Source organism: Pongo pygmaeus, chromosome 13, assembly GCF_028885625.2.
Source record: "Pongo pygmaeus isolate AG05252 chromosome 13, NHGRI_mPonPyg2-v2.0_pri, whole genome shotgun sequence".
Taxonomy (NCBI): Eukaryota; Metazoa; Chordata; class Mammalia; order Primates; family Hominidae; genus Pongo; species Pongo pygmaeus.
Window position 1 is genome coordinate 94,488,590 of NC_072386.2, and position 26,146 is coordinate 94,514,735.

General features: G+C 35.3%; 1 protein-coding gene across 7 annotated transcripts in view; it reads left to right on the top strand.

The window, feature by feature from the left end:
* The window catches only part of SMC2 (structural maintenance of chromosomes 2), a 45,265-nt gene that overhangs the window by 13,456 nt on the left and 5,663 nt on the right, over positions 1–26,146 (top strand). For all 7 annotated transcript variants that reach the window (XM_054500666.2, XM_063649771.1, XM_054500662.2 and 4 more), the window contains exons 10-22: positions 4,186–4,419; positions 5,913–6,072; positions 6,565–6,682; positions 7,292–7,430; positions 8,790–8,909; positions 10,765–10,969; positions 12,604–12,739; positions 15,691–15,815; positions 17,383–17,576; positions 19,113–19,256; positions 19,793–19,987; positions 22,156–22,356; positions 24,502–24,618. In XM_054500666.2, coding sequence (XP_054356641.1) covers positions 4,186–4,419; positions 5,913–6,072; positions 6,565–6,682; positions 7,292–7,430; positions 8,790–8,909; positions 10,765–10,969; positions 12,604–12,739; positions 15,691–15,815; positions 17,383–17,576; positions 19,113–19,256; positions 19,793–19,987; positions 22,156–22,356; positions 24,502–24,618 — 2,088 coding nt within the window. The remainder of the gene's footprint in view (positions 1–4,185; positions 4,420–5,912; positions 6,073–6,564; positions 6,683–7,291; positions 7,431–8,789; positions 8,910–10,764; positions 10,970–12,603; positions 12,740–15,690; positions 15,816–17,382; positions 17,577–19,112; positions 19,257–19,792; positions 19,988–22,155; positions 22,357–24,501; positions 24,619–26,146) is intronic.

Below are 26,146 nucleotides of genomic sequence, written 5' to 3' on the forward strand. Positions count from 1 at the left end.
GTTGCCATAGACTGCAGTCAGCATGCATGGAGATTGTGGACACCTGTCATTGCATCAGGCTAACAGACTGTAAATGTTTTAAAAGCAGCACCAAGGCCACCACTTTAAATTGTTTTCTAAGGCCTGCTACTGCAAAGTCCCCTGTTCAAAGTTGGCAGCTTTGTTGGTCACCTGGATTAAAGGGGGCCAAAAAAACACCCACATGGGTTATATGCTGTGTTTAGTACCCAAGAGACCTACCAGCTGTGGGGCTTCTTTTTTATTAGTAAGTGCCACCAGCACCAACAATTTTTGTTTGACTATATCTGGGATACTTCCTTGGCTTTCTGTCCAAGTGACCTTGACATTGACATTCAGCCTGTGACCATCCATTAGTCTTCATGCCCCAAAGGCCTTTCTGACTAGCCAGACTAGGCCAGTGCATTGTGACGTTTTTATCTGTAGTGGGTTTTGAATTAAGAAAGTAGTGTCTTATTCTCCACTTGGTACGCAGTACTGCTTTCGTTGAGTAACTTAAGAGGTTTTGGGTAAGTCTTGAGTAACTTATGAGGTCTTAGGTGGCAGGCCGGGTTGGATATGCACCACTGGTATAGCTCAAATTCTTAGCTGCGAGGGGCATACCTCCTCAGGTGGTGGTGATGTTCTGCACCACAAGCAACCAAACTATCAATATCCATACTCAGTGGTGGGAACTGTGGTCACCAGCACCCAAAGTGACACAAAGTATCCTACTCACAGCAGATAAGCATAGTGAGTCATTACATTCACCTGAAACCCTCCCATGGTCATCAGTTTAACTTTTCCCTAGGAAATCTGGAAATATGTCCTGTGGGCTCCAGTATCCAAGAACTCCAGAAAAGCCTAATTTCATTTCTTTTTCTCATCTTGACAGGAGGTATAGGGCCATCTCTGGTGGGGACCTGGAGACCTCGGTCCCACTCTAAACTATGCCATTTAGCCATTTGGATCCACAGTGTCTCTTTATCAAACAAACACTTCAGCCAGGCTGCATAAGCCTTTCCTGGCCTTTCTGTATACTCGTCCTCTAGTGAGCTTCCTTTTCTATGAAGGCCTGCATCGTATGTGTTGGTTCTCTCAGATGCCTAAGAGACTGTCTGAGAACCTCTTTCCTGTTCCCTCTCGGGATCCATCTGACTACCCACTTCCCGAGCTCCGAGCTCTCTGGCGCTGGGAATGAGCAATTACATGTGTCCAACAACCAGGAGATCATGATTCTGTCAGAGCAGACCCTACTAACTGCACTGATGGTGTGAAGCAAGTTCAGTATGCACTAGTTACCAACTTGTCGGTGTTAATAGAACTCACCCATACAGCACAAGTTATATGAAGCAAATTTATTTCCTACAGATAGGTAGTAATAGACAGTAAAATCCTAGGTTTCATGTTGGGCCATTCCCACAAGTGTTGGATGGAGTTTCATCTGTATGTTCCCCATACAGTTGAGGGACCCCAGAAAGCAGCTTGCCCTGGGTTTATATCCCAGAAATAGAGAAATGGGGGTGGTCAGCATATGATCCCCTGGTTTACGTGAGTTGCTGAGCTAAAGCATGAAAGGACATGCATATTTCTAGGAGGGAACTGAAATAGAGTATGGATTATTCAGGCCATTCCCTCTATCAGAATGTTGCATTTTCTAGCACATTCTACAGCTATTCTGCAACTGAGAAAGGGAGAACAAGTTTAGTCTAAGGACACCCAGATGACTGTCCAACAAACTCTAGATTTCTTTGTCCAGCTACTTAATTAACATTTTTGTCTGGATGAGTTTTAAAAAGTGTAAAACTTAACATATCCGGAATAGAATTTAGGAATTTCCGTCAACTACCCAAACCCACCTGAGTTACTGAATTTTCCTCATGTCAGTAGATGGTACCACTATTTACCTAATTGTTGAGGCCAGAAATCTTAGAGTCCTCTGGATTCTCGCCATTCTTTAAATATCTAGATCCAGTCTGTCAACAAATTCTGTTAACTTTAAAAGTGTATTCAGAATACAGCCACTTTTTGTTACCTCCATTACTGCCAACCTCGTTCAAGCCATCACCTCTCATGAGGGCTACTGCAATAATGTTCTTATTAGTTACGCTACTTTTTTCCTGTTGCCACTCTATAGTCTGTTCTTTACAGAAGCTAAAATATAAATTGAATCACATCACTTCTGTGCTTAAAATCCTTCAGTGGTTTCCAAATTACATGTATGCTGTATGACACTGAAACAACATGGTTTTGAACTGCATGGATCGACTTATTAGCAGATTTTTCTCAATAAATATATTGGAAAATTATTTGGAGGTTTGCAACAATTTGAAAAAATTTGCAGACAAATACCATATTGCCTAGAAATATCAAAAAATTAAGAAAAAGTTAAGTTGTCATAAATGCACAAAATATATTTAGGTACTAGTCTATTTTATCATTTACTACCATAAAATATACAAAAATCTATTGTAAAAAGTTAAAATTTATCAAAACATAAACACCATACTTGGCATTATTCATAGTTGAGAGAAATGTAAACAAATGTAAAGATGCAATGTTAAATGATAACTGCATAAAACTGTAGAACATACTACACTATTATAATAATTTTGTAGCCACCTCCTGTTGCTATTGTGGTGAGCTCAGGTAAACTCAGTGTGACATTAATCATTTACTTCTTAGTAGTTCACGTTTCCAGTAAGTTGCAGAGCTCAGTAGAAAGTGATCTCTTGTGGTTCTCGTGTATTTTTCATCCCGTTTAGTGCAGTACCATAAACCCGAATAACATGGGATCCATATGAATTGCCACTAGTGATACTGAAAATGCTCCCAAAAAGCAGAGAAGTCGGGATGCTACAAAAAATAGTTGAGTGCTTGATAATGTACCATAGATTGAGGTCTGCACCTGTGGTTTACAGATGATTTATCTCGTAAACAGATGATATAAACTTATCGCATCAATAAATACACTACACTACTGTAAATGTATTTTCTCTTATGCTTTTAACATCTTTTTTCTAGCTTTATTGCAAGAATACAGTATATAATGTAGCATACAAAATATGAGTTAATTGTGTTATGTTATTGGTAAGGCTTTGGTTAACAGTAGGCTATTAATAGTTAAGTTTTGGGGGGAATCAAAAGTATATGTAATTTTTGACTGTAGGGTGGATCTGTACTCCAACTCCCATGTTGTTTAAGGATCAACTATATAATTGAATCTGAGTCTTTACCATGGCCTGCAAGGTGCTTCTTGATGTGACTCTTGACTCCTTAGCCATTTACTCACTGTGCTCCTAGTCCAGTTCCTCAAACATTCAAACATGTTCCTCAGGGCTTTCAGGTATACTGCCCCACAAGTATTTGCGCTGTCACTCCTCTCACTTCACCCAGTCTTCTGTTCAAATGGCGTTTCAAAGGCCTTCTCTTATTCTTGAAGTAGTAGTTCCTATCACTGTATTCCCCAACCTTGTTTTGTTTGATTACTATGTCTTCTATCCTTGAATATAGGCTCCCTTAGAACAGCGACTTAGTCTGTGTCTTTAATGTCTTAGAACAGGGCCTACTATATAGTAAGCACTTAATAAATATTTGATGAATCATGAACTAATCAAGTGGGCCAAAATTTGTTGTCACTTTAATTGTAAATAAGATTGCTAGATTTTCTTTTTTCAGAGCTGATATCTTGCATAGTGTCAGATGTCTGGTAATATTACTTAAAAGGTGTTACATAATAGTAATACTTTTTCTAAAACTATTTAATGCTCAAATTTTATGGCTCTTGACAGTTTATAAAATATTTTCATATACATGCTCTTAATTCTAAAATCTCTACTTTTAAGCTTAGTGTAGGATGTCTGTTATTTCAGTTTTACAGCTTTAGAAATTCATTTTTAGTCCCTTCAAGGATTTGTTTAAATCTGCAATTATTATTTAGCCCAATGTCTCATGGATTTAATTTATAACATGGAATGAACCAGTAGTATAAGAGTTATATTTATTCTAAAAACTGGGAGTGAATTTCAAAATGATAATTCAGTATTTATAAAGTTATGATGGTTAAATTATTTTATTATGCTCACTCCAAATTGCTATGGAATTTGATTACATAAGGGTATATGCGTATAAGAAAGTGGGTGTTTTTCCTGAAATATAATATTTTTCCATTTGAAACTCTTCCTAAAGGACTCTAAAACTTTAGCAGCAAAGGAAAAAGAGGTTAAAAAGATAACAGATGGACTGCATGCCCTTCAAGAAGCAAGTAATAAAGATGCTGAAGCTCTGGCGGCTGCACAGCAGCACTTCAATGCTGTTTCTGCTGGCCTGTCCAGTAATGAAGATGGAGCAGAAGCAACTCTTGCTGGTCAAATGATGGCCTGTAAAAATGATATAAGTAAAGCTCAGACAGAAGCCAAACAGGTAAATAGAGACATTAAGCACTATGTGATTGCTTTTTTTTCCAAGAAGTTTCTTTTCACGTTATGCTTTGGCAATTGTTACATAATGTTGAAAATAATCAGTCTCAAGGAACTTGTTGGTTTACTTTATTCTACAACTGTAATGCCTAATGCAGCAAAATTCAAATATGTTGATTGCTAAATATTGGTGATGTTAATTTGTTAAGATGCCGTACTACATAAATTACCTTAATTCAGTATGTAAGTGCAATAAATGCTTCTGTTTGCAGCGTTGTGTGGAATTTTCGAGATTAATCCATTTATTCTTGTCTCTTTTTGGCTATTTTTATTTTTTATTGATATCATAATGTTGAAGTCTTAAGCTTTAACAGGAAAACAGGGTTGTCCTCCCCATTGCTTTGCCTATCATACCTAGTTCTTAAAACCTTGTTTCTCAAACTTTACATTTTTTTAGGAAGTATCTCTACCTCACATGTAGCCACATTCTAGTCTTCGCTCTCCCTACTCTGATTTCATAATCTTAAAAGTCTTGTCAGTCTATTATAATGTTTCTCAGATTTTACATAGTAGTGCAACTTAAAGTCCTATGAACATAAGAATTTTGCTAGCAGAAAAAATACATGTACACAGGCACATCATTGTTTTGTTTTTAATGGAAGACACAGATTTTAAAACATATGTACACAAATGTGTGTGATTATGCGTTAATCCTCAGGTTTTTCCATTTATATATTTGCAACTTTTTCATTCAGGCATGACAGAGATGATAGTCACAAATTTGTAAGAACTCTCAGTAGTAGAAAAGCTTTAAAGTACTCTGTTTGTCTATTATTTTATAAGGGAACTGGGAAAAATATATCATTATACAGTTTTGGAGGATACCCCCATCTAAAACCCCATCTAGGTTTTAGAGTACTAGTTCATAGTTTTAAGAAGCAGTGTTCAAGTGTATAAATTCTTGAAGACCTGACACATGTAATTTAAATAGTTCTAGCATTTAATTATCAGACTCAGCATTTAAGTTTCTCTGTCAGTTTAGCTTCTTTTCCTGTATAATCTTATATCTTATTGCTCAATTAAGTTGCTTTACTGTTACTAGACAGCACTCACAAATATATACACATACAAATATGAACAACTAAGCGGAAAGGAAAAGAACGAGAGTTGTGATTTCTAGCTTTCTGTTTTTAATTACCAGCTACTGACAGTTATTCGATATAATCCTTCAATTTGAATATGTCATTTTGTTAAAAATACGGACTAAATTTTAAATTCTTTAACATATTAATCATATATTAGTTTATACTTTGAGTAGTTTTTTGAGGTGAAAATACTGGGAAATGACTAATTTGTTGAAATACTAATCCAAGAGACCAAACAGTTAAATTTTTAAGGTTAAGGTCTCTTAGTAAAACCAATCTGAATCTCAGCCATTTAATTACTAGCACTGTCTGCCTCATACATCCTATGGTCTGTTGCATTTTTCTGCCACAGGCTCAGATGAAGTTGAAGCATGCTCAACAGGAATTAAAGAATAAACAAGCTGAAGTTAAGAAGATGGATAGTGGCTACAGGAAGGATCAAGAAGCTCTAGAAGCTGTAAAAAGACTTAAAGAAAAACTTGAAGCTGAAATGAAAAAGCTAAATTATGAAGGTTTGCCTTTAAAAACATGATAATCAGATCATGAGGAGGTAGTGATTTTTGATAAAAAGCTAATTTAAATAAAGAACGCAAGCAAGTAGGAAACATTTGTTAGCTTATTAACAAGCATTAGTGTAAGAAGTGTTTGTAAATATAGTCAAAAAATACCTAATTATAAAACAACTCTTGAATTTTTGAGAACTCAGTATTGAGAATTTCCTGCTTCAACCATTTGAAAGCTCAAAAATGTCATTTGTGTATTTCTACATTAGTAGGCATTCAGTTTGTATGTTATTTTTTGGAATGAAAATTGTGGTGTTTGCCATTGGAAATAATGTCTGTTTGACAATGGATAGAAATAGGAAGGTTCAGCATGCTTTTTTAATACTTACAGAAATTTGTATTTTTTGCATGCTTTGGAAATAGTGGTTACTAATATTTTCCTTAAAACAGTAGACTGAGCTTTTAAAACTTGGTTTTAATTTATTATGATTTATCCTTCAGAAAATAAAGAGGAAAGCCTTTTGGAAAAGCGCAGGCAGCTGTCTCGTGATATTGGTAGATTGAAAGAAACATATGAAGCTCTATTAGCCAGATTTCCCAATCTTCGATTTGCATACAAGTAAGAGACTTAAGCCTTGAATTTTAACATAGTAATAATCAAGACATTTTTATTTAAGCTGGAAGCAGTCTGAAAATTTTGTCGACACCAAGATTTTTGTATGAAACTTTTGGTAAACTGCTTTTCTTTCATTGGTATTTTTCCTTTAAACATTTGTTGAAATGTTTTAAATGTTGGCAGGGAAATTCTTGTGAAATTTAATGGCTAATGATGCCACTAATCTTAAAATGAGGGAAATTTAATCTCAGTTCAAAATGTCTTTAAAGTTATTCTGTCATTAATGTTAAATATCCACGTTTACATCTTATAATTTGTTTTGCTATGTGGGTTTTTTTATGGAATATTTATAGTAATCATATGTATTATAGGGATTAGAACATCAGAGTTGTTCTTACTACATTGAAACATACTGAAAGATCTATTGTGATTTAAAAACAACAGCTGGCTAGTCATTTGGGACATTTTAAAATTTTTGGTTTGTTAAAACCATGTGCTGATTCTGCTTTCATTTCACTTTAATGTGTTGTCCAAAAGAGCTCTTAATGAGTAAAGTATAACTTTTTCTACTTTATTATCTAAGATTAATTTTTGTCAACTTTTGTATTTCAGGGATCCAGAGAAGAACTGGAATAGAAATTGTGTGAAAGGACTTGTGGCTTCTCTGATTAGTGTGAAAGATACTTCTGCGACCACAGCTTTAGAATTAGTGGCTGGAGAACGACTCTACAATGTTGTAGTAGACACAGAAGTAAGTTGATTTTAATTTTAAAAAATTTAAAATTTGGTTAGCTTGAAAAGTCATGTGCTGCTAAAAGAATTAAATACTTTGATGTTTTAAGCCTCTCCCCTAAGGTGATGTATTTATAGGGTAAAACTATTTGGTTCATAACTTTTTGATAACTATTCCAAAGGAGGTCTCATGCTTACTCAGAAACTCAGAATGCATATTACCAATCTTAAACTTTTGGAATCTCTTTGCTGTATAAGTTGAATTTAATTTGTAAAATAATCTGGGAATAAATGACCTGTTTTTGATGTCAGTCTTCCCATCAAGGTAACATTGAATTTATTTACATTTCTTCAGTTCTCACTTATTATCCTTCTGTAGAATGCTTGTACTCTTTCCTGTAAATGCTACGTAGTCATTGTCAAATTTACTTCCTTGTTGTTTTTTTTAATTTATATTATATATATTTAAAATGTACAAGAAGCCTGGGTACGGTGGCTCACACCTGTAATCCCAGCACTTTGGGAAGCCGAGGTGGGCAGATCATTTGAGCCCAGGAGTTCGAGACCAGCCTCAGCAACATGGCAAAACCCCATCTCTACTGAAAATACAAAAGTCAGCCAGGCGCAGTGGCACACACCTGGAGTCCCAGTGACTCTGGAGGCTGAGGCACAAGAATTGCTTGAACTTGGGAGGTGGAGGTTGCGGTAAGCTGAGATCGCACCACTGCACTCCTGCCTGGGCAACAGAGCAAGACTGTATCTCAAAAAAAAGAAAAAAACAAACATACAAGATGTTTTGATACATATACATAGTGAAATGATTATTGTAGTCAAACATATTAACATAGCCATTCACTTTCCTTAGTTACCTTTTTTGTGTGTGACAGCACCTAAAATTTACTCTTAGCAAATTTTCAGTATATAGTATTATTAATTATAGTCCTCATGCTATACATTACATCTCTGAATAGGTAGATTTATTTATCCTACCCAACTGGAAATATGTACCCTTTGACCTATGACCTACTTCTACCCATTTTCTTTCACTCCTCTTCCCTGATAACCACTATGCTATTCTTTTTATTTGTTCAGCTTTTTTTAAAAGATTCTGTGTGCAAGTGAGGTCATACAGTATTTTTTTTTTCTTCATCTGATATGTCACTTAGCATCATGTCCTCTGGGTTTATTCATGTTGTCACAAATGGCAGCATCTCCTTTTTTCAAGTTCAAATGATGTTCCATTGCATATGTAATTATAACTTGATTGTTTGGGATAAATGGCATTAAACATTTATTTATTATAGACTACTAAACTTGCATTCTCTCAATTTTCTGTCATCTTTAACATGCAGTTTTTAAATTCCAATGTGTGTTGTAGGTTACTGGTAAAAAGCTACTAGAAAGGGGGGAACTGAAACGTCGATACACTATAATTCCACTCAATAAAATTTCAGCCAGATGTATCGCACCAGAAACTCTGAGAGTTGCTCAGAATCTTGTAAGTCTCATTTTGTTTTATTTATATGTTTAATCGTCATCTGTGCTTTTTTTAAGTTAGAAGACGTTAATTTTGAGGGACATAATCATATGCAGAACCACAAAATTAAAATACGAAAAAATTGGGTTGGCTCGTGCAATTAGATGATAAGAGAATAGAAATGTTGGAAGACTTGAACTCCCTTTGATGCTTCACTTTGTGGTATTAGAATGTCCTTTTTAACCTTAAGTCACATGACCATCAGGTGATGGTGAAAATTACACTCTTGACTCCTGAATGGTTAGACTCGAGCTTCTAGATAAGTACCCCAAATTCTTCAAGTTTTCGGTTTTGTTTCTTTTTATGTCGGGCATACTTAAACTGCCCACAGTCGCAGCCATTGTGGAAGGCCTTCATTAGTATTGCAGTGATGCTTCTTTATTAGAGTTCTTCTAGATTGCTATTCAGCCTGTGCAGGTACGTAGCAGGTGACCAGGATCCCATTCAACTGCTGCCATTGATCTAAAGTGACATGCTTGCTAGGAAAAAAATAGATTAGTACAAGGAAATACATTTAAAAGTTATTGTAGTTGTGTAATACTGTAAAAACATGAAGTCAGTCATAACATTCAGCTGTAATATCAGTTTTTTTATTGATCAGACATTCCAAGTACATCAGTTGAAAAGACATTTCTATGAAACTTAAAAATATACTTGTAACTAAGTGGATGTTGTTGTATCCTTAGTTACATTCAGAAGATTTCAATGAATTAATGATTTCAAAATACAGTGGTGTTGATAGGTATACTATCAGGAGAGGGAGGATGAGTGCTGCGTAATTGAAAGGTGATGTTTTTGGTTGGTACTTTCTTTACTTGAAAAATCACCATTAAGTCAAGAAGGCTCAGGAAGTTAATTCAGCCATACATCAAGTCCCAGCATTAGAAGGAAATTGGGATTTCAAGTAACAGCAAAAATACTTTGCCTCAAATCCTTTAGCCAAATCTATTTGAAGGTGGCTGCCACGTCAAAGAACAATACTGAACATGTGTTACATAGAGCTTCCTTCATTGTGATTGCCACTGCTGATACTAAGCTCTAAAAGAGATGCTTAGTTTTTCTAAAATGATGGACAGAGGTAGACTCTATAAATAAAGGCTGAGAAGAAGCATTGTGATCAAAATAGAGGACTGAGGGATTTTTTAAATTACTTTTACTCTCAGTTATTAGTTGTGTTTTCATTTCTGTAACTGGCAGACGACTGCTCTAGCATGTTTCATTTGTATGAAAAAATATTTGTTGTGAAACCAAATTCCTGATTATAGAAACAACATTTTGATATAGTTGTGTTGATCTGGGAATTACAGGTTAAGCACTCCAAGTCCAAAAACTGAAATTTTCCAAAATTCAAAACTATGACACCCAAAAAATGCTCATTGGAGCATTTTGGATTTAGAAAGTTCAACCACTGTAATACAAATATACCAAAATCTGAAAACAAACACTTCTGTTCTAAGCATTTAGGATAAAGGATACTCAACCTGTACTATAATTAAAGTTGTGTCCAGTCAACCTGGGTGAAGGACACTCAGAAACATGGTAATGGCTCCTTATTGATAGAAACTTTCATAATGCCCCGTACTAGCTATTAATAAATATTTTACTTAGCAATAGATCTTTCAGTATTTAAATCTGCAATTTTTTTTTTCCTGAAACTTTGAGTTTTACATAGCTTTTTAGAAAGTTCAGAAAGAATTTTAATGCTAGGTAAGTAATACTTAAGTTTGTATTACAGCAGTTCTTACTGGTTTATAAAATAATATCTGAAAGGAAAAGTAGTAGTATGTACTGTGGCATATCTGTTGTTGTCCCACAGGTTGGCCCTGACAACGTTCATGTGGCTCTTTCCCTGGTTGAATATAAACCAGAACTTCAGAAAGCAATGGAGTTTGTCTTTGGAACAACATTTGTTTGTGACAATATGGATAATGCCAAAAAAGTGGCCTTTGATAAGAGGATAATGACTAGAACTGTAACTCTCGGAGGTGATGTGTTTGATCCTCATGGGACATTGAGTGGAGGTAAGTTTTATATCCTTTTGTCCTCACAATTCTTTGTGTTAAATAGGAAGACGCCTTTTTTAAGTACATTTTTAGCCCAACTACCCACTTCTTCAGGAAACATGTTAACTTCTCATGTGTGTGTTTGCCAGTGCCACCTACCTCCTGTCAAAAGTAAAACAAAAAATTAAACCTGCCCTTGAAATGGTACCTTAATGCCTTAGAGGAATTCTTAGACAGTGATCATGTTCTTCTTGGTCTAGTATTTGCGACACTCGAGTTTGCAGATCTTTGTCAAAACAATAGAATAACAAACACTGAATAATATTTACTATGTACCAGACAGTGTTCTACAACTATGCTGTCCAATACAGCAGCCACTAGCCATATGTGACTCTTTACATTTAATTAAGTTAAAAGTAATTTCCTTGGTTGCATTAGTCACATTTCAAGAGCCCATAACCACAAATGGTTAATGGATAATTCGACAATGCAGATATAGAACATGTCTATCATTCTATAAAGCTGTATTCTATGGGCTTTAAATAAGAATTAGTTCTTAATAACAACAATGAGGTAGGCATATTATTATCATCTCTAATACACATTTGCAGAAATGAAGATACAGAGTGGTTAAATAACGCACTACAGGGTGGCAGAGCTCAGAATTTGAATCCCAGCAGTCTGATTTCATAGTTTGTGTTTTTAACCCAGTAGACGGCATAAAGCCACTTGAGATATCAAGTGACTTAATGTTCTAGGCCAGGAAAACAGCCAATTCAGTGAATTCCATGACCAGGTATCAGGTTCTCCAGTACACAGTCAAATGACCAGTATCTGCAAATGGAAGATAAAAAGAGACTACGTGTTTTTAAATGTCTACAAGAGAAGAAACTTTTTAGATTTTGTTGATTCAGATGCTTTTGAAGTTTTTACTTACAGGATATGAAATAAGTAACCCCGTATTTCAACTACAAAGTGTTTAAAAGCATTTTTAATTGACCTTAGCATTCTTCCATCAAATCTGCAGAGTTTCTTTGTCAACATAATACCTCACCCTGTGACTGCCAGATAGTTATAGTTGCATAATGTGAAATCGGTTTATTCTCCTTGCTGCACTGTATCAGAACTTAGGTCAGCCCCAAAATCTTAGCTTACAACAAATTTATTCCATGTTTATGCTACATCTGCTGCAGATCAGTTGCCTTTCTGCTCAGCGCTATTCTCATTCTGGGACTCAGTGTGAAGGAGTAGTAGTCTCTGTCTTGAACATATTTTTCCCATGGCAAACGGAAAGCAAATGGTGACTTATGTACTGCCTCCTAAAGTTTACTTTCAGAAGAGACACATTTCCCCATTTCATTGGCCAAAGCAAATCACATAGGCAAGTCCAATGTCAGAGGGTAGAAGATGGGCCCAGTAGACAAGGCAGTGGTTATTTTGAATAAATAATACCTACTACAGCCTCTTGGATCTGTTATGAGTTCTCTGTGTTCTAAGGTTCAGGTGATGGAATGAATTCCATGGCTTCATAAGCTTATTAAAATATTTACTATTGAGTCAATTTGAGTATAATTCTCTTAGAAGACTTTTTATTGTGTAGTACATACCTGGTAACTTAATGTGGAAGACCTGTTTCAATTTGCCTCTATCAGGTGCTCGATCCCAGGCGGCTTCTATTTTAACCAAGTTTCAAGAACTCAAAGATGTTCAGGATGAACTGAGAATCAAAGAGAATGAGCTGCGGGCTCTAGAGGAGGAATTAGCAGGTCTTAAAAACACTGCTGAAAAGTAAGAACTGTATATACATTTTTTTAATTAAAGATTTGCATAGTAGAAAATGATAGAAAATTTACTTTTATTTCAAGAAATACAGCTTCTGACTTTTCTCATATTTTTGGTTTTATTTAAAATGTTTGATTAAATTGTGAGTTGATAACTTACCATTTATCCATTTTTTTCTCATAAGAGAGATGTCTTTGTTAAGAAATTAGCAAAATCTATTTAAGCAAAACAAACAAAAAAAATCATTCAAATATTCCATTCTCTCTGCTGAGAAATACACTAGCACTTGGCTAGGGTTGGTGGCGAAACCCTTAGATACTCTGGTGTCTGATACCAGAGGATACTTGATTTCTTGATTTGACATGAATATGATACAGCATAGCATTGATCAGGTGCCCACAGTAAGTTTAATAGCACTGTGGCTGTCCTACGTATATCAAGGATCTGCTAGGTTGCCCTAGTGAGCAGGTAAGCAAGTTCATGTTGAATATCAGCACTAAAATTTCAGTGTTCCCTTACAGTATTTCTTCTGTGTAGGTATGGATAAGCTATATATATACTTTCCAACATCACTTCTATTTTTGTATAATAGAGGTATATGCGTATTTCTATTTTTTCAATATTGGGATCATGCTAATGTAACCTTTTTGTGTCAGTCAGTAAACATTTATTGAGTGCCTCCTGTGTGCCATATACTCTTCTAGGGGCTGGGGATCAGATAAATATCCCTGCCTTCATCTAGTTTTTTCTTGTTGCAGAAGCGGACGATAAAGAAAGATAAATTGGTAAAACGTTACTAGTTCTAAGAAGAAAAAAGTAAATCAGGAAGGGAGACAGGAGCTATCTAGGGCAAAGACATGTGAAAATTTTATATTGGGTGGCCAGGAAAAGCCTCACTGAGGACATGATTGTTGAATAAACACACGAAAGAGTGAGTGAACAAGAGTGAGTGAACTGGCTCTGTGGTTATCTGGGAGAATAGTCACCACTTGAATTGAAAGCTTCATGAGTTAAAAGAGCTACAAACTTAACAAAGTGCATTGTTTGAAAGTTTGGCCAGGCCTAGTGGTGCACACCTGTAATCCCAGCACTTTGGGAGGCTGAGGTGGGTGGATCGCTTGAGCTCAGGAGTTCAAGACCAGCTTGGGCAACATGGAGAAACCCTGTCTCTGTAAAAAAATGCAAAAAAGTTAGTCAGGCATGGTGGCATGTGCCTGTGGTCTGAGCTACTCAGGAGGCTGAGGTGGGTGGATTGCTGGAGCCCTGCAGTTCGAGGTTGTGGTGAGCTGAGATTGTGCCACTGCACTCTATCCTTGGGGACAGAGTGAGACCCTGTCTCAAAAAAAAGATTTTTTTTTTTTAAAGTTCAATTGTAATTTTTTCCAGTATCTCTGAAGATGACAAATAGGGACTGATTTAAAAAGATTTTATTCAGAACTCGCAATACTGAATACAATTTTAAAAATCTAAATAAATGTTGAACTGATTATTTTTGGGTATGTTTTTAGTATTCAATTTCTGTAGTTATGAAAGCTTAAAATGGCACCAAGACTTTTGAGGACACTAAATATGGACAAGATTTTCATAGGATGGCCATTCAGAGATATAAATTGAATCAGAATTTGTCTTTTTTCTTTCTTTTTTTTGAGACGGAGTCTCACTCTGTCGTCCAGGCTGGAGTGCAGTGGCCCGATCTCAGCTCACTGCAACCTCTGCCTCAGCCTCCCAAGTAGCTGGGATTACAGGCACTTGCCACCACACCCAGCTAATTTTTGTATTTTTAGTAGAGACGGAGTTTCACCACGTTGGCCAGGTTGGTCTCGAACTCCTGGCCTCAAGTGTTCTATCCTGTTTACTTTCAAACATCACATACATGTAAAGGCCTGCATTTTACCTTCGTGAATATAAATTAACCATAGAGTAAATGAATTTTTTTCTGTGAGAAGAGTAAAACAAAATTTTTCTGTGATATGTGGAAGCTCTAACAAGGTGATGAGTTTGTAGTTAGTTACATTTGGTTTAGAACTGTTAATTTTGTTCAGTAGTATTGGATCATTTATTCTGCAGAATTGAATTCTTTGCTAATTGTGACACTGAGGTCAAGGAAGGAAAATAGATTTTGAAAAAAATGAGAATGGTGGAAGAATCAGCTAAAGCCATTGTTTCACACCATATCAGGAAAGTAACATCTTTTAAACAAATATTTCTACACTCCACATTTTTAAATTAATTTGAAGTTAAAATTATTGTTTTAAGTACCGTCAAGTATATCTTCAGGCAAGAATACTCAAGGTAGTATTTATATTTTATAAGTTTTGTTTTTTTTTTTCCCTCAAACTTCATGAATTTCTAGTGACAAGGTACTTTGTGAATTTATATTAACTTGAAATTTCACTGCAACTGAATTAGCTAAATACCTTTCAAAAGAAATGACTAAGCAGCCAGAACTGGGATAGAATTACAAAGTTTTCAAGAAAGTGCATTTTAAACAACTAAGTTCAAAACTATTTTTCTTACACTGAAAGTAGGGAACATTATTATTATTGTTAACATTTGAAAATGAGGTTAATAAATAGATAACTACATTTTTGAAATTTTATGTAATTGTTTTAATTAATCATTTTTCATGGTGAGTAGTTGGTTTGATTTTTTTTTTCTTTTCAGTTAGCAAGAGGGATTATTTTTAAGGAAACCTAGCTGTTAAATATTTTTAATGTAAATAGTTATTATGGATTTTAGTCATTTAGAGTTGTTCACCTTCAATGATCAGATCTAAATTTGAATTAATTGGTGCCTCAGAAACTTGAAAGCCATCAAAATTATTCCTGTAACCAGTAGCATCTTATATTGTTTATAATGTATGTGAGTTTATTTAAGGTAAGAATCTGAAGTTTGAATGTATTTCTCAAATACCAGAAAAATGACAGTCATTTCTTTCATGTTTCTGTTTCTGTAAGATACCGCCAACTAAAACAGCAGTGGGAGATGAAAACTGAAGAGGCAGATTTATTACAAACCAAGCTCCAGCAAAGCTCATATCACAAGCAACAAGAAGAATTAGATGCCCTTAAAAAAACCATTGGTAAGATGAAAACAGTCCATGCTTAATCTCTGGTTTTATTCATATCCGTTACCTTACTTTAGGTATCTTCTCTACCTGTGCTATGTTTAAGATATATATGATAAAGTTTATTTAGGGAAAATCCAAGTATGGGATTTCTAGGTCTTAGAGTATGGTCATTTTCATCTTTATTGTATATTGTCAAAGGTCTGTTCGTTTTTACCAATACTCATTTCCACCAGTAGCATATGAAAGTTTTCATTTCTCCAAGTTCTTTTTTCTCCAGACTTTTAAAATTTTCCAAATCTGTTGGTTGTGAAAAGATAGCATGCATTAGCATTTAATTTGCATTTCCCTAATTGCTGATGAAATTTGGGATCTTTTTTTGTATGTTCATTGGACCTTTGGGTTTATACTTCTGTGAATGTTCTGTTTATTTCTTTTGCCCATGGGTTGCTCATGGTTTTTTTCCCACTGTTCTCATTCTTAAGAGTCCTAATTTCTTGTAGGTTATGTGCATTGCAAATATCCTTTTACCATCTTTTTTGGCTATGTACTGGTCTTTTAATTTTGTGTTCATAGTATTTTTATTATACAAAAGTTTGTTATATCCACACATGTGCTTCTCCACTAATATTTTAATAGTATTTTCTGCAATGAAAAGTAGTGTAAGAAATTGTGCGGTAATGACTTCCAAGGTTATGTTTGCACCTGGGTCCTAACACTCACAATATATATCAGTTGTTACAGCAACACATGTTCATTCAGTATTGCTCTTCTATTTATTTTTTTGAGACGGAGTCTCTCTCTGTCCCCAGGCTGGAGTGCAATGGTGGGATCTCAGCTCACTGCAACCTCCGACTCCTGGGTTCAAGCGCCTTCTTCAGCCTCCCAAGTAGCTGGGACTACAGGCGTGCACCACCACACCCAGCTAATTTTTGTATTTTTAGTAGAGGTGAGGTTTCACCATGTTGGTCAGGATGGTCTTGATCTCTTGACCTCATGATCTGCCTGCCTTGGCCTCCCAAAGTGCTGGGATTACACAGGCATGAACTACCACGCCTGACCTTATTTTTTTCTTTCACAGATTTGGGGATGTTTTTCCTTTGTATCCTAGGCATACTGTCATATTATTTGTCGACTTTAATGAGAAGTTCCCTGAATATGTATAAAATAGGCAAAGAAATAAAGTAAGCTTGTTTATGAAATTACACACTTTCTAGCAACTATAGAAAAATACCATAGTTACACTGTTCTGGTTTTAGGAAGCATACAGTTGCGTTAAAAATACGATCTGTGATTTTTTTTTTTTAAATAGATTGCTTCAGTACCTTTGTAAAAGGATAGTTGTAGGTAAAGTTCAAGTTCATAGCAAAAGAAATTATTTTGTTACAGATCTTTAGATAATTCAAGTATGGCTTTTAGGTAGGATCTGCATTTCATTATACCATTTCTAGAATATCATTGGGATAGTTAATTTTCTTAAATTGTACCCTGTAATTTTCCAAACCATTTCTTCTATTAAAAGTTGAATTTGTAAACCTTTACCATTGTTAATTTAGCCACATTTGCTTACTTTATGATGCAGAGGAAAGTGAGGAGACTTTGAAAAACACTGAAGAAATCCAAAGAAAAGCAGAAGAAAAATATGAAGTATTGGAAAATAAAATGAAAAATGCAGAAGCTGAAAGAGAGCGAGAACTGAAAGATGCTCAGAAAAAACTGGATTGTGCCAAAACAAAGGCAGATGCATCTAGCAAGAAGATGAAAGAAAAACAACAGGTAATAACTTCTTTTTGAAATTGAACCAACCTTTTAAAGTCAACGTAGAGCTGAAGGTGGTAGAGCATCATTGGTTGACCTTATTCATCAGAATTGATCTCAGAATCTAAAAGGGAGCAGTGTTCTTTGGAAACAAATTGTGCTTCTTACAAGTCAAAGAAGTATCCAGGATGAGCATCTCAAATCCAAAATACAAATTAGAAACTTTTTGAGTGTTGATCTGAGGCTCAAAGGAAATGTTCATTGGAGCAGATTGGATTTGGGATACTTAGTTACTCTGTATAATGCAAGTATTCCAAAATCCAAAAAAAAATCTGAAGTCTGAAAGACTTCTGGTCCTACACACTTTGGATAAGGGATATTTAATCTGTATTTTTCTCTGAAAACCCTGCAGTCGAGTGTTTCATAGTTGTGAGTAGGGGATGCTAATTTTAAGGAAAGGGCAAAGTTGATAGTTGGTAAATGCTTCCTTCAAGAGCGGATGGCCTTTCTTCAGGAGTGGATTATTTGGTAATTGTGGATGTCATATCAGAGATTCAGCAAGTTGACATTTTTATTTGATAAGCACCTAAATGAATGTGCACTGTGAGAGCATGATGGAAGACAAAGCATGTTATATTTACAAGGTGTCATTCAGTTGTAAACTGATGATACTTTATTATATCTTTTAGCTAATGCCAAAGCTGGAATCTGAAGCTAGGTTTTTGTCTCCAAAGGCTATGCTGTTAATCACTTTTATGCGATTTCACCTAAATATATTCCCTCGCATTTTTTTTTAGCCCACTCTAAGATTCTTGTCATTAAATAGCTGTACAAAGTATTTTCTAATGCAGGGGTCCCCAACCCCCAGGCCACAGACCAGTAACAGAGGAGGTGTATGGCAGGCAAATGAGGATTACCGCCTGAGTTACACCTTCTGTCAGATCAGCGGTGGCATTAGATTCTCAGAGGAGTGCAGACCCTTTTGTGAACTGTGCATGCAAGGGATCTAGGTTGCATATTCCTTATGAGAATCTAATGCCTGATGATCTGAGATGGGGTGGTTTTATCCAGAAACCATACTCTCTCCCTGCGCCCGCCATATGGAAAAATCATCTTCCACAAATCTGGTCCTTGGTGCCAAAAAGGTTGGGGACTGCTCTTCTAATGAATTGAAGGCTATAGTGGGAAAGAAGAATATTGAGAAACTTTTTACACATTGAACAATTTTGTTTTTAAAAAAGCTTTACTTCCACTAATTCATCTGTTACATAGAATGTTATATTGTTTTCCCTGTAGGAATAAAGGATAAAGAAAATAATTTATGCAGAGTTCTTTGAACCTATAAAAATTACACATACTTTTTTTTTTTTGATATAGGAAAATAAACTTCCTTTTTCTGGGGAAGCAGCTTAACCTGTACTTTCGGTAGCTGAGTGGTAACAAAGCTGTGGGTCTTACTTGCATGAGATTATTATGTATTTAATTGTTCTGTACATACTTGTTTTTTAGTAGTTAATAACCTATATGAATACCCAAATACTGTATTTTTTATAGGAAGTTGAAGCTATCACTCTGGAACTGGAAGAGCTCAAGAGAGAGCATACATCTTACAAACAACAGCTTGAAGCTGTAAATGAAGCTATCAAATCCTATGAAAGTCAGATTGAAGTAATGGCAGCTGAGGTGGCTAAAAATAAGGTAGGATTTATTTATCAAATTGGAGAAATTGAAAATGCTAATATTTTTATGAAACATTAGCTTAAGATGTTTGACTTTAGTGTTCTCAATCTTTTCACTCATCGTGATGAGAGAATGAGGCACAAATAGCTGTTACTCATCCAGAATTGCCAGTTTTGGGATCACATAGGTCAGTCAGCTTCTAGCAGTCCCTCTTCTTCTCACATAGGTCAGTCAGCTTCTAGCAGTCCCTCTTCTTCCTCACTTAGTTGATTCCATCTACATTACATCTAGCAAAAACGCTCTCATTTGCAGCATGAGCATTGTACCCCCACCCCTTTTTCCAGGGATAATCCAAGTTTTCTTCTGTGTATAAATTAATTAGTCCTTTTAATGGTGATATAAAATATAGAGGGTTAGGTGATCATCTCTCTGCCTGTAATCACATTGCCATCTTGCCCAGGGATCTGTCAGGGATCTGTCAGATAATTGTTTAGTAAATTGAAATTATTTACATGTTAACTCACCACATATTTTCTTTAATTTTTTTGTTTCAGGAGTCAGTAAATAAAGCTCAAGAAGAGGTGACCAAGCAAAAAGAGGTGATAACAGCCCAAGACACTGTAATTAAAGCTAAATATGCAGAAGTGGCAAAACACAAGGAGCAAAACAATGATTCTCAGCTTAAAATTAAGGAATTAGACCACAACATCAGCAAACATAAACGGGAGGCTGAAGATGGTGCTGCAAAGGTATACGTTTGTGTGCATTTTTTATACTAAATCAAATTTTTGTTACTGAGCTCTTGAAAAATTTTAGAAAACTGCTTGATAGAGAACTCTATAAATATAAATGGCAAAATTACAGCCTGACATAAATTTGAGCTTGCAGCTTTAACTGCTTTTCAACAATGCTAATTTTCAACAAATTGCACAAATGTTTTATTTTTAGATTTAACTTTAGATATTTTTTCCCATCTACAAGATGTATTTACGAAATGTTTAGTGGTCTCCCATGGAAATTGATAGAACTAATTACTGATGTTCTAGTAATAATGATATATATTCTCTACCTTATTTCAAATTGAATTTAAAGAACTCACGGAACTATATATACAGGTAATCTAAAAAAAGGACTGAATTGGCTTCCACATGTCTTTATGAGTGTCACTGCTGTCAGTATTTGCAACTTTATAAAAAATCTGATGTTTTGCCAAGCAGCTGTGTTTTTGAGGTTATCCCAGTTTCTTTCTTTCATGTATCACAGCACCTTTACTTCAGTGCTTTAAAGATAACACATGCTTTTGCAGAAATTCATTGCTTGGTTAAGAAGCTGCATTAACATGGTATTAATAATTCATCTAGCATGTTTTCTTATGAGTGTGTAACAGTTTGGCACCTTTTTAATGTCCAGGATTTTTTTTTTAGCATCCTAAAAATACATGAACTTTAACTTCAGAAAGATCAAGAACATACAAAACAATCTCCCCCTCTTCTGAAAGAACCGTGGAACTTGATTTAAACAACATTTTTTATGGCTACATTATAATCTACCACTTTATTACTATTGATTTCCCATTAGCTTAGTGATAGTAGACTGACTGAAATATTACCAGTGGCAATGTTACTGCTAATAGTTTTTTGGTAATTGAAAATGCTAGTACTGGTGATTGCTAGGAGATTTTATTTACAATAGAAAGAGTAAAAGGAGGGACTTACAAGTGGGTCTGCTAAGAAGTCAATCAAAGATTTATACATACCTGCTAGTATCAGATACTGTGCCAGGCACTGACAGTGTAAGGATGAGCAACACATACAGAATGCTTTCAAAGAGTTTACAGTTCAAAAGGAAGATATACTAGAAATGATAATTGAATTTTGGTGCCTACAGGTGAGACCATATCCATGGAATTAATACAAGTCAACGAATTAACAAGGATTGGATTCTGCCAGTGAGAATGAATCATAATTCTAGTAGAAGAAAGTCTTCTTTAAGCACTATAATTTGAACTGTGTAATCAGTTGTATTACATGAAAAATTATTATACGGTGCCTTTTTCAAAAGGGTGGGAGCAGGGATAGAGTCAATGTTTAGGGCAGTTTCTTAGAATATATTTCTGAGAGAAAAATTATTAGGTCTCAGTCAGCATTAGGCTTCCATGGTTTTTACCCAATCTATGACTTAAGTATTAAAAGAATTTTAGCTTCTCATAAGTTGTGTTTTGAAGCAATAGATTGAATTTGGTAAATTCTGAAGGAGTTCTACCTGACTTACATTTCATTCTAATGGAGGTGCTTTGCGTATACCTTGTAAAAATTTCTCTGTGAGTTGGCTCTTCTAATGCCAAAGTAATAGGAAGATCTTTTGCTATAGAATGTCTTGTTTCTGTAGTCTGTGCTCCAGGTAAAAATATTCATCTTTATTCTTGTCAGTAATGAAACTCATTTTTAGTAAAAATATTCATCTTTATTCTTGTCAGTAATGAAACTCATTTTTAAAATGAGTCGCCTAGGCACGGTGGCTCACGCCTGTAATCCCAGCACTTTGGGAGGCCAAGGTGGGCGGATCACCTGAGGTCAGGAGTTCCAGACCAGCCTGACCAACATGGAGAAACCCCATCTCTACTAAAAAATACAAAATTAGCTGGGCATGGTGGTGCATACCTGTAATCCCAGTTACTCGGGAGGCTGAGGCAGCAGAATTGCTTGAACCTGGGAGGCGTAAGTTGCGGTCAGCCAAGATCGCGCCATGGCACTCCAGCTTGGGCAACAAGAGTGAAACTCCATCTCAAAAAAAAAAAAAAAAAAAATTAGTCATTGAAGGTTTTTTCCTCTTCAGTATTAAATATTTAAGAAACTGGCTTATACATATTGGTTTGTAAACATTCATAGATCTCCCATCTATTTTTATATGTGGCTAGGTATCCAAAATGTTGAAAGATTATGACTGGATTAATGCAGAGAGACACCTCTTTGGCCAACCCAATAGTGCCTATGATTTCAAAACTAACAACCCTAAAGAAGCTGGTCAGAGACTTCAGAAGTTGCAAGAAATGAAGGAGAAACTAGGAAGAAATGTCAATATGAGAGCTATGAATGTATTGACAGAAGCTGAAGAGCGAGTAAGTCAATTTCTTATGAATATCTGGCCACATTAGAACATGACCAGCATTGATAGCTCTGTATGACCCCTGATGCAATTATTAGAGTTAACCTTTTGCAGATGTCCTTGATATTTTTCTTTCTGCTTTCCTTTTTCTCTTTTCATCATTTTTTTCTTATTACTCTTACGCATCATTAGTTGTTTTTACATTCTATTACACCTGGAATGACTGTTTCACTGGCTTTTGTTCTTTGTCAAACATAATTCCTCACATTTCTATCATTTCTTTCACTTGCATTGAAAAAGCCTTGAATAGGATATGCTGCTGTCGTCCTCTTGACTCTACTGTATACTGAAACTATTATATAAGTAATGACTAAAGCCATTATATACATAAATACTGTTTCACTAATCTATAAATTCTGCAGCCTCTTCTCAGAATGCTCTCAATTACTTAGTAATGTTATTCTCCCCTAACTTGACAAAACTTTGAGTCTGGGAAGGGAGTTTACTGTCATCTAGTGATGAACTTGGGAGGACCTAGCACTAGAAAAACCCAGTTGGGGAAGCATTCCCTGCTCTTAAGATAGCCATAAGAAATGGCTATCTTAGTAATTTTATATTAATGCCCCATACCTTCCTTAATGCTGCAAAATTCTGTTTGAATTTGCAAATCATAGAGTAAAATTCATGAGAAATCTGCAACACTGATAATAGCACAATTACTTTGAAGAAATTTTACCATAACTTTTTTTTAACTGTTTTTAGCATGAATATGCACAAAGAGTCTATATTATGTTAGATACCAAACAGATGAATCATGCAGGTATTGTGATCTTTCTAGAAAATGCTCCTGCTGGTTTTCATTTCTACATTAAAGCTTTGCAATGTGTGGTATATTTGTAGAAGGAAAACTTTGGTCTGAATTTGATCTGCATAACATGAAACTTGTTCACTTTTACTCGTTTAGATGAGACCTGAGTCTAATATTTTTTTCAAAAGAATTTATCAACTCCCATCTCTTTACCAGAGGAGAAGCCTATGTTGTTGATCAGCAGATGGCCTTTTTTTTTCTTGTGTTTTGTGTCTATCTGCATAAGCAATTACATGGATTTTCATGAAAAAATAAGATAAAAATGTAGAGAGAAGGTTTGGGGAGCGTGGCTGTAAAGAAGAGGGACAGCAAGGAAAACAGCAGGACTGGCTAGTATTGTTAAAGGTGAACGTGAAGCCTCCTTGAAATGTAGGGCTTTGAGGAGAAATGAATTAGGAAGAGTTTTAGGAAGTCCCGCTGCTGTTCATGGTATGATTATCCTTCTACAGCCTTGCTCGAAGGAAGACTATTCTAAAGTGGTGATATTTGAGCTGAAATTTCAGGCAACCGTTATGTCTTAGAAAGAGCATTCCAGGAAGGGAGAACAGTGCAGGGGCCATAAGACAATAGTGAGTTTATTTTGTTCAAAGGAGCTATAAAAGACTGTATGGCCAGAACCCGGGGAGGAGTTTAATGCCGTAAAGTGAAGGGATAAATAAGGTCCAGTTCCCTTTATCCTGATGCATACAGGGCTTAAAACCTGGTTGATTGGTGCAGCAAACCACCATGGCACATGTATACCTGTGTAACAAACCTGCACATTCTGCGCATGTATCCCAGAACTTAAAATTAAAAAAAAATAAGGTCCAATTTATGTGGTTCCTATATATCATGGTGAAGGATCAAAATTTTGTTCATGTCACTGCTAAGGCTGACCTTAAGAGGAGAGCTTTCAGGGCTCCTTTTACTTAAGTTTATATATAACACTTTTTTTTTTTTTTTTTTGCCTTGGCTGCCTTATCTCTTGCAAGGAGATAAGGGAATATTAGTGGAGTCAAAATATTTTAAGGACTTTGTCTTATAAATTCTTAGTTCTAGCAATTTAATTTTGTTATATACATATGGATGATTTTACTCCTAATTTTGTTAAGAGTGTGTATATACACACATCATACAGTATATGTATAGTATATAAGAGTATATATAATTCTTAGTGCATTATATCTTTTTGGTAAATAGGAATGTATGTATTATATATAAAAATAATGAAACCTGTTTATTTCTGACCTAATTCCAGAATATAGAAGAGATTTTATATTTTCCCAGTTAACCATGTTTTTTATCTCATAGTATAATGACTTGATGAAGAAGAAGAGAATTGTAGAAAATGACAAATCCAAAATTCTTACAACTATAGAAGACCTTGACCAGAAGAAAAACCAAGCCCTAAATATTGCATGGCAAAAGGTATTTTTTATGTTTTGTTTTATATGAGGTTGCAAGGATGAAAAAATATCGTCAGTGGATTTATACTCTATAAGAAATTTGAAATGGCTGATCTATGTTTGAATGAGGCACATATTCACACCTTAATGAAAACCTCTGACTTTTAAATGCATTTTTTCTTTTTGAACTTGACTACTACCAGATCCTGGCATTCTTGTACTTCTTTAAGAATTGGACAGTAAACAAGCCAAGTTTAGTATTCTCTTTTACAGGATGCTTACTCAACAAAATCCCAATTCCATTTTGTTTTATGACAACTTTGGCGGATCTCAGGCTTCTTTACTGTTACTTCTGCTTCCCTGACTTCATGTATCTGTCTCCTATAGGATAATTCCTTAGCCTCTCATGTGGAAGTTTTTCCATTTTTACTATAGCAGAAGATTCTTACTTCACAGATTCCAAACATAGAGTTACTGTGCTGTTTGGTAGTTTAGCAAACCTGTGCTTTCTGGGTTTTAATGGGGCACCTTGCCTCTTTTTCTCTTTGTAATTCTGTAGGAACTCTATCTTCAGTAATGCAGCACAATTATCCCTTTTAGTCACCTTGTTTTTTTCTTCTCTAAGACTTATTTTCAGTGCTCCATTCCCTGTACTATTTTTCTCTTAAAAATGGAAGCAAAAGGCTGACCCTATTAATTGGTGTGCAGCATGTCGATTTAACACTGGATCTGAGAGGTTTTTTTTTCTTTTTTCCCACCAGGGTTCCTGGACTTAGTGCAAATCAGAATCTATTGTCTAAACATATCCTGCTCTTCCCTAATTTCCAAGGTTCTTCCAAGCCAGTAACATTTAGTCAATGCTTATTATATGCTAGTCACTATTCTCAAATTAATTTTCTCATCTAATCTTCACAATAACCTAATGAAGTAGGTACTGTTACCAGCATTATATTCTTCCTTCTGGCTTCAGGCATACTTGATTGACAAAGTGACAAAGCCAGAGTATTCTAGGCTTTTGTTGCTTTTGGTTTGTTTTTTTAATAGCCTCATTGGACTTGCAGAATTCTCTTTTATTTCATCTTTATATCAATCTATGAATATAACTCATTTTCTATGTAGCATAGGGCTGTATTCTTCTCTGTCCATTCTCTTTTGGAGGAAGTTTCACATTGGGTCTCTGGTTCAAGTTTAGTAGCATTCCTCTCTGTTGGTCCTGAGCTGCCTCTCCCACACTTGGCCTAGAACCTGCTTCCAATCTGTAGGATATTATTCAGCAGCCATGTACTTGCTTTTAAAATGTGTGTTACTTAGTAAATCTATATTTAGGATCACTGCTTGTGTCTATGCGATTTTCTTGTTACTATAAGTATTCATTAAAAACTATATTTACATTTGAATATTGTATACCTGCATTTGAATTTGGAGATTTCTTTAGAGAACTTGGCTGTCAAGTCCTTTGTGTGTGTGTGTGTGTGTGTGTGTTAGGCTTTCAAGTTTGACTGCTGAACTAAGAATATTAGTCATGTCTTTGAAGACAGATGGCCAGATTC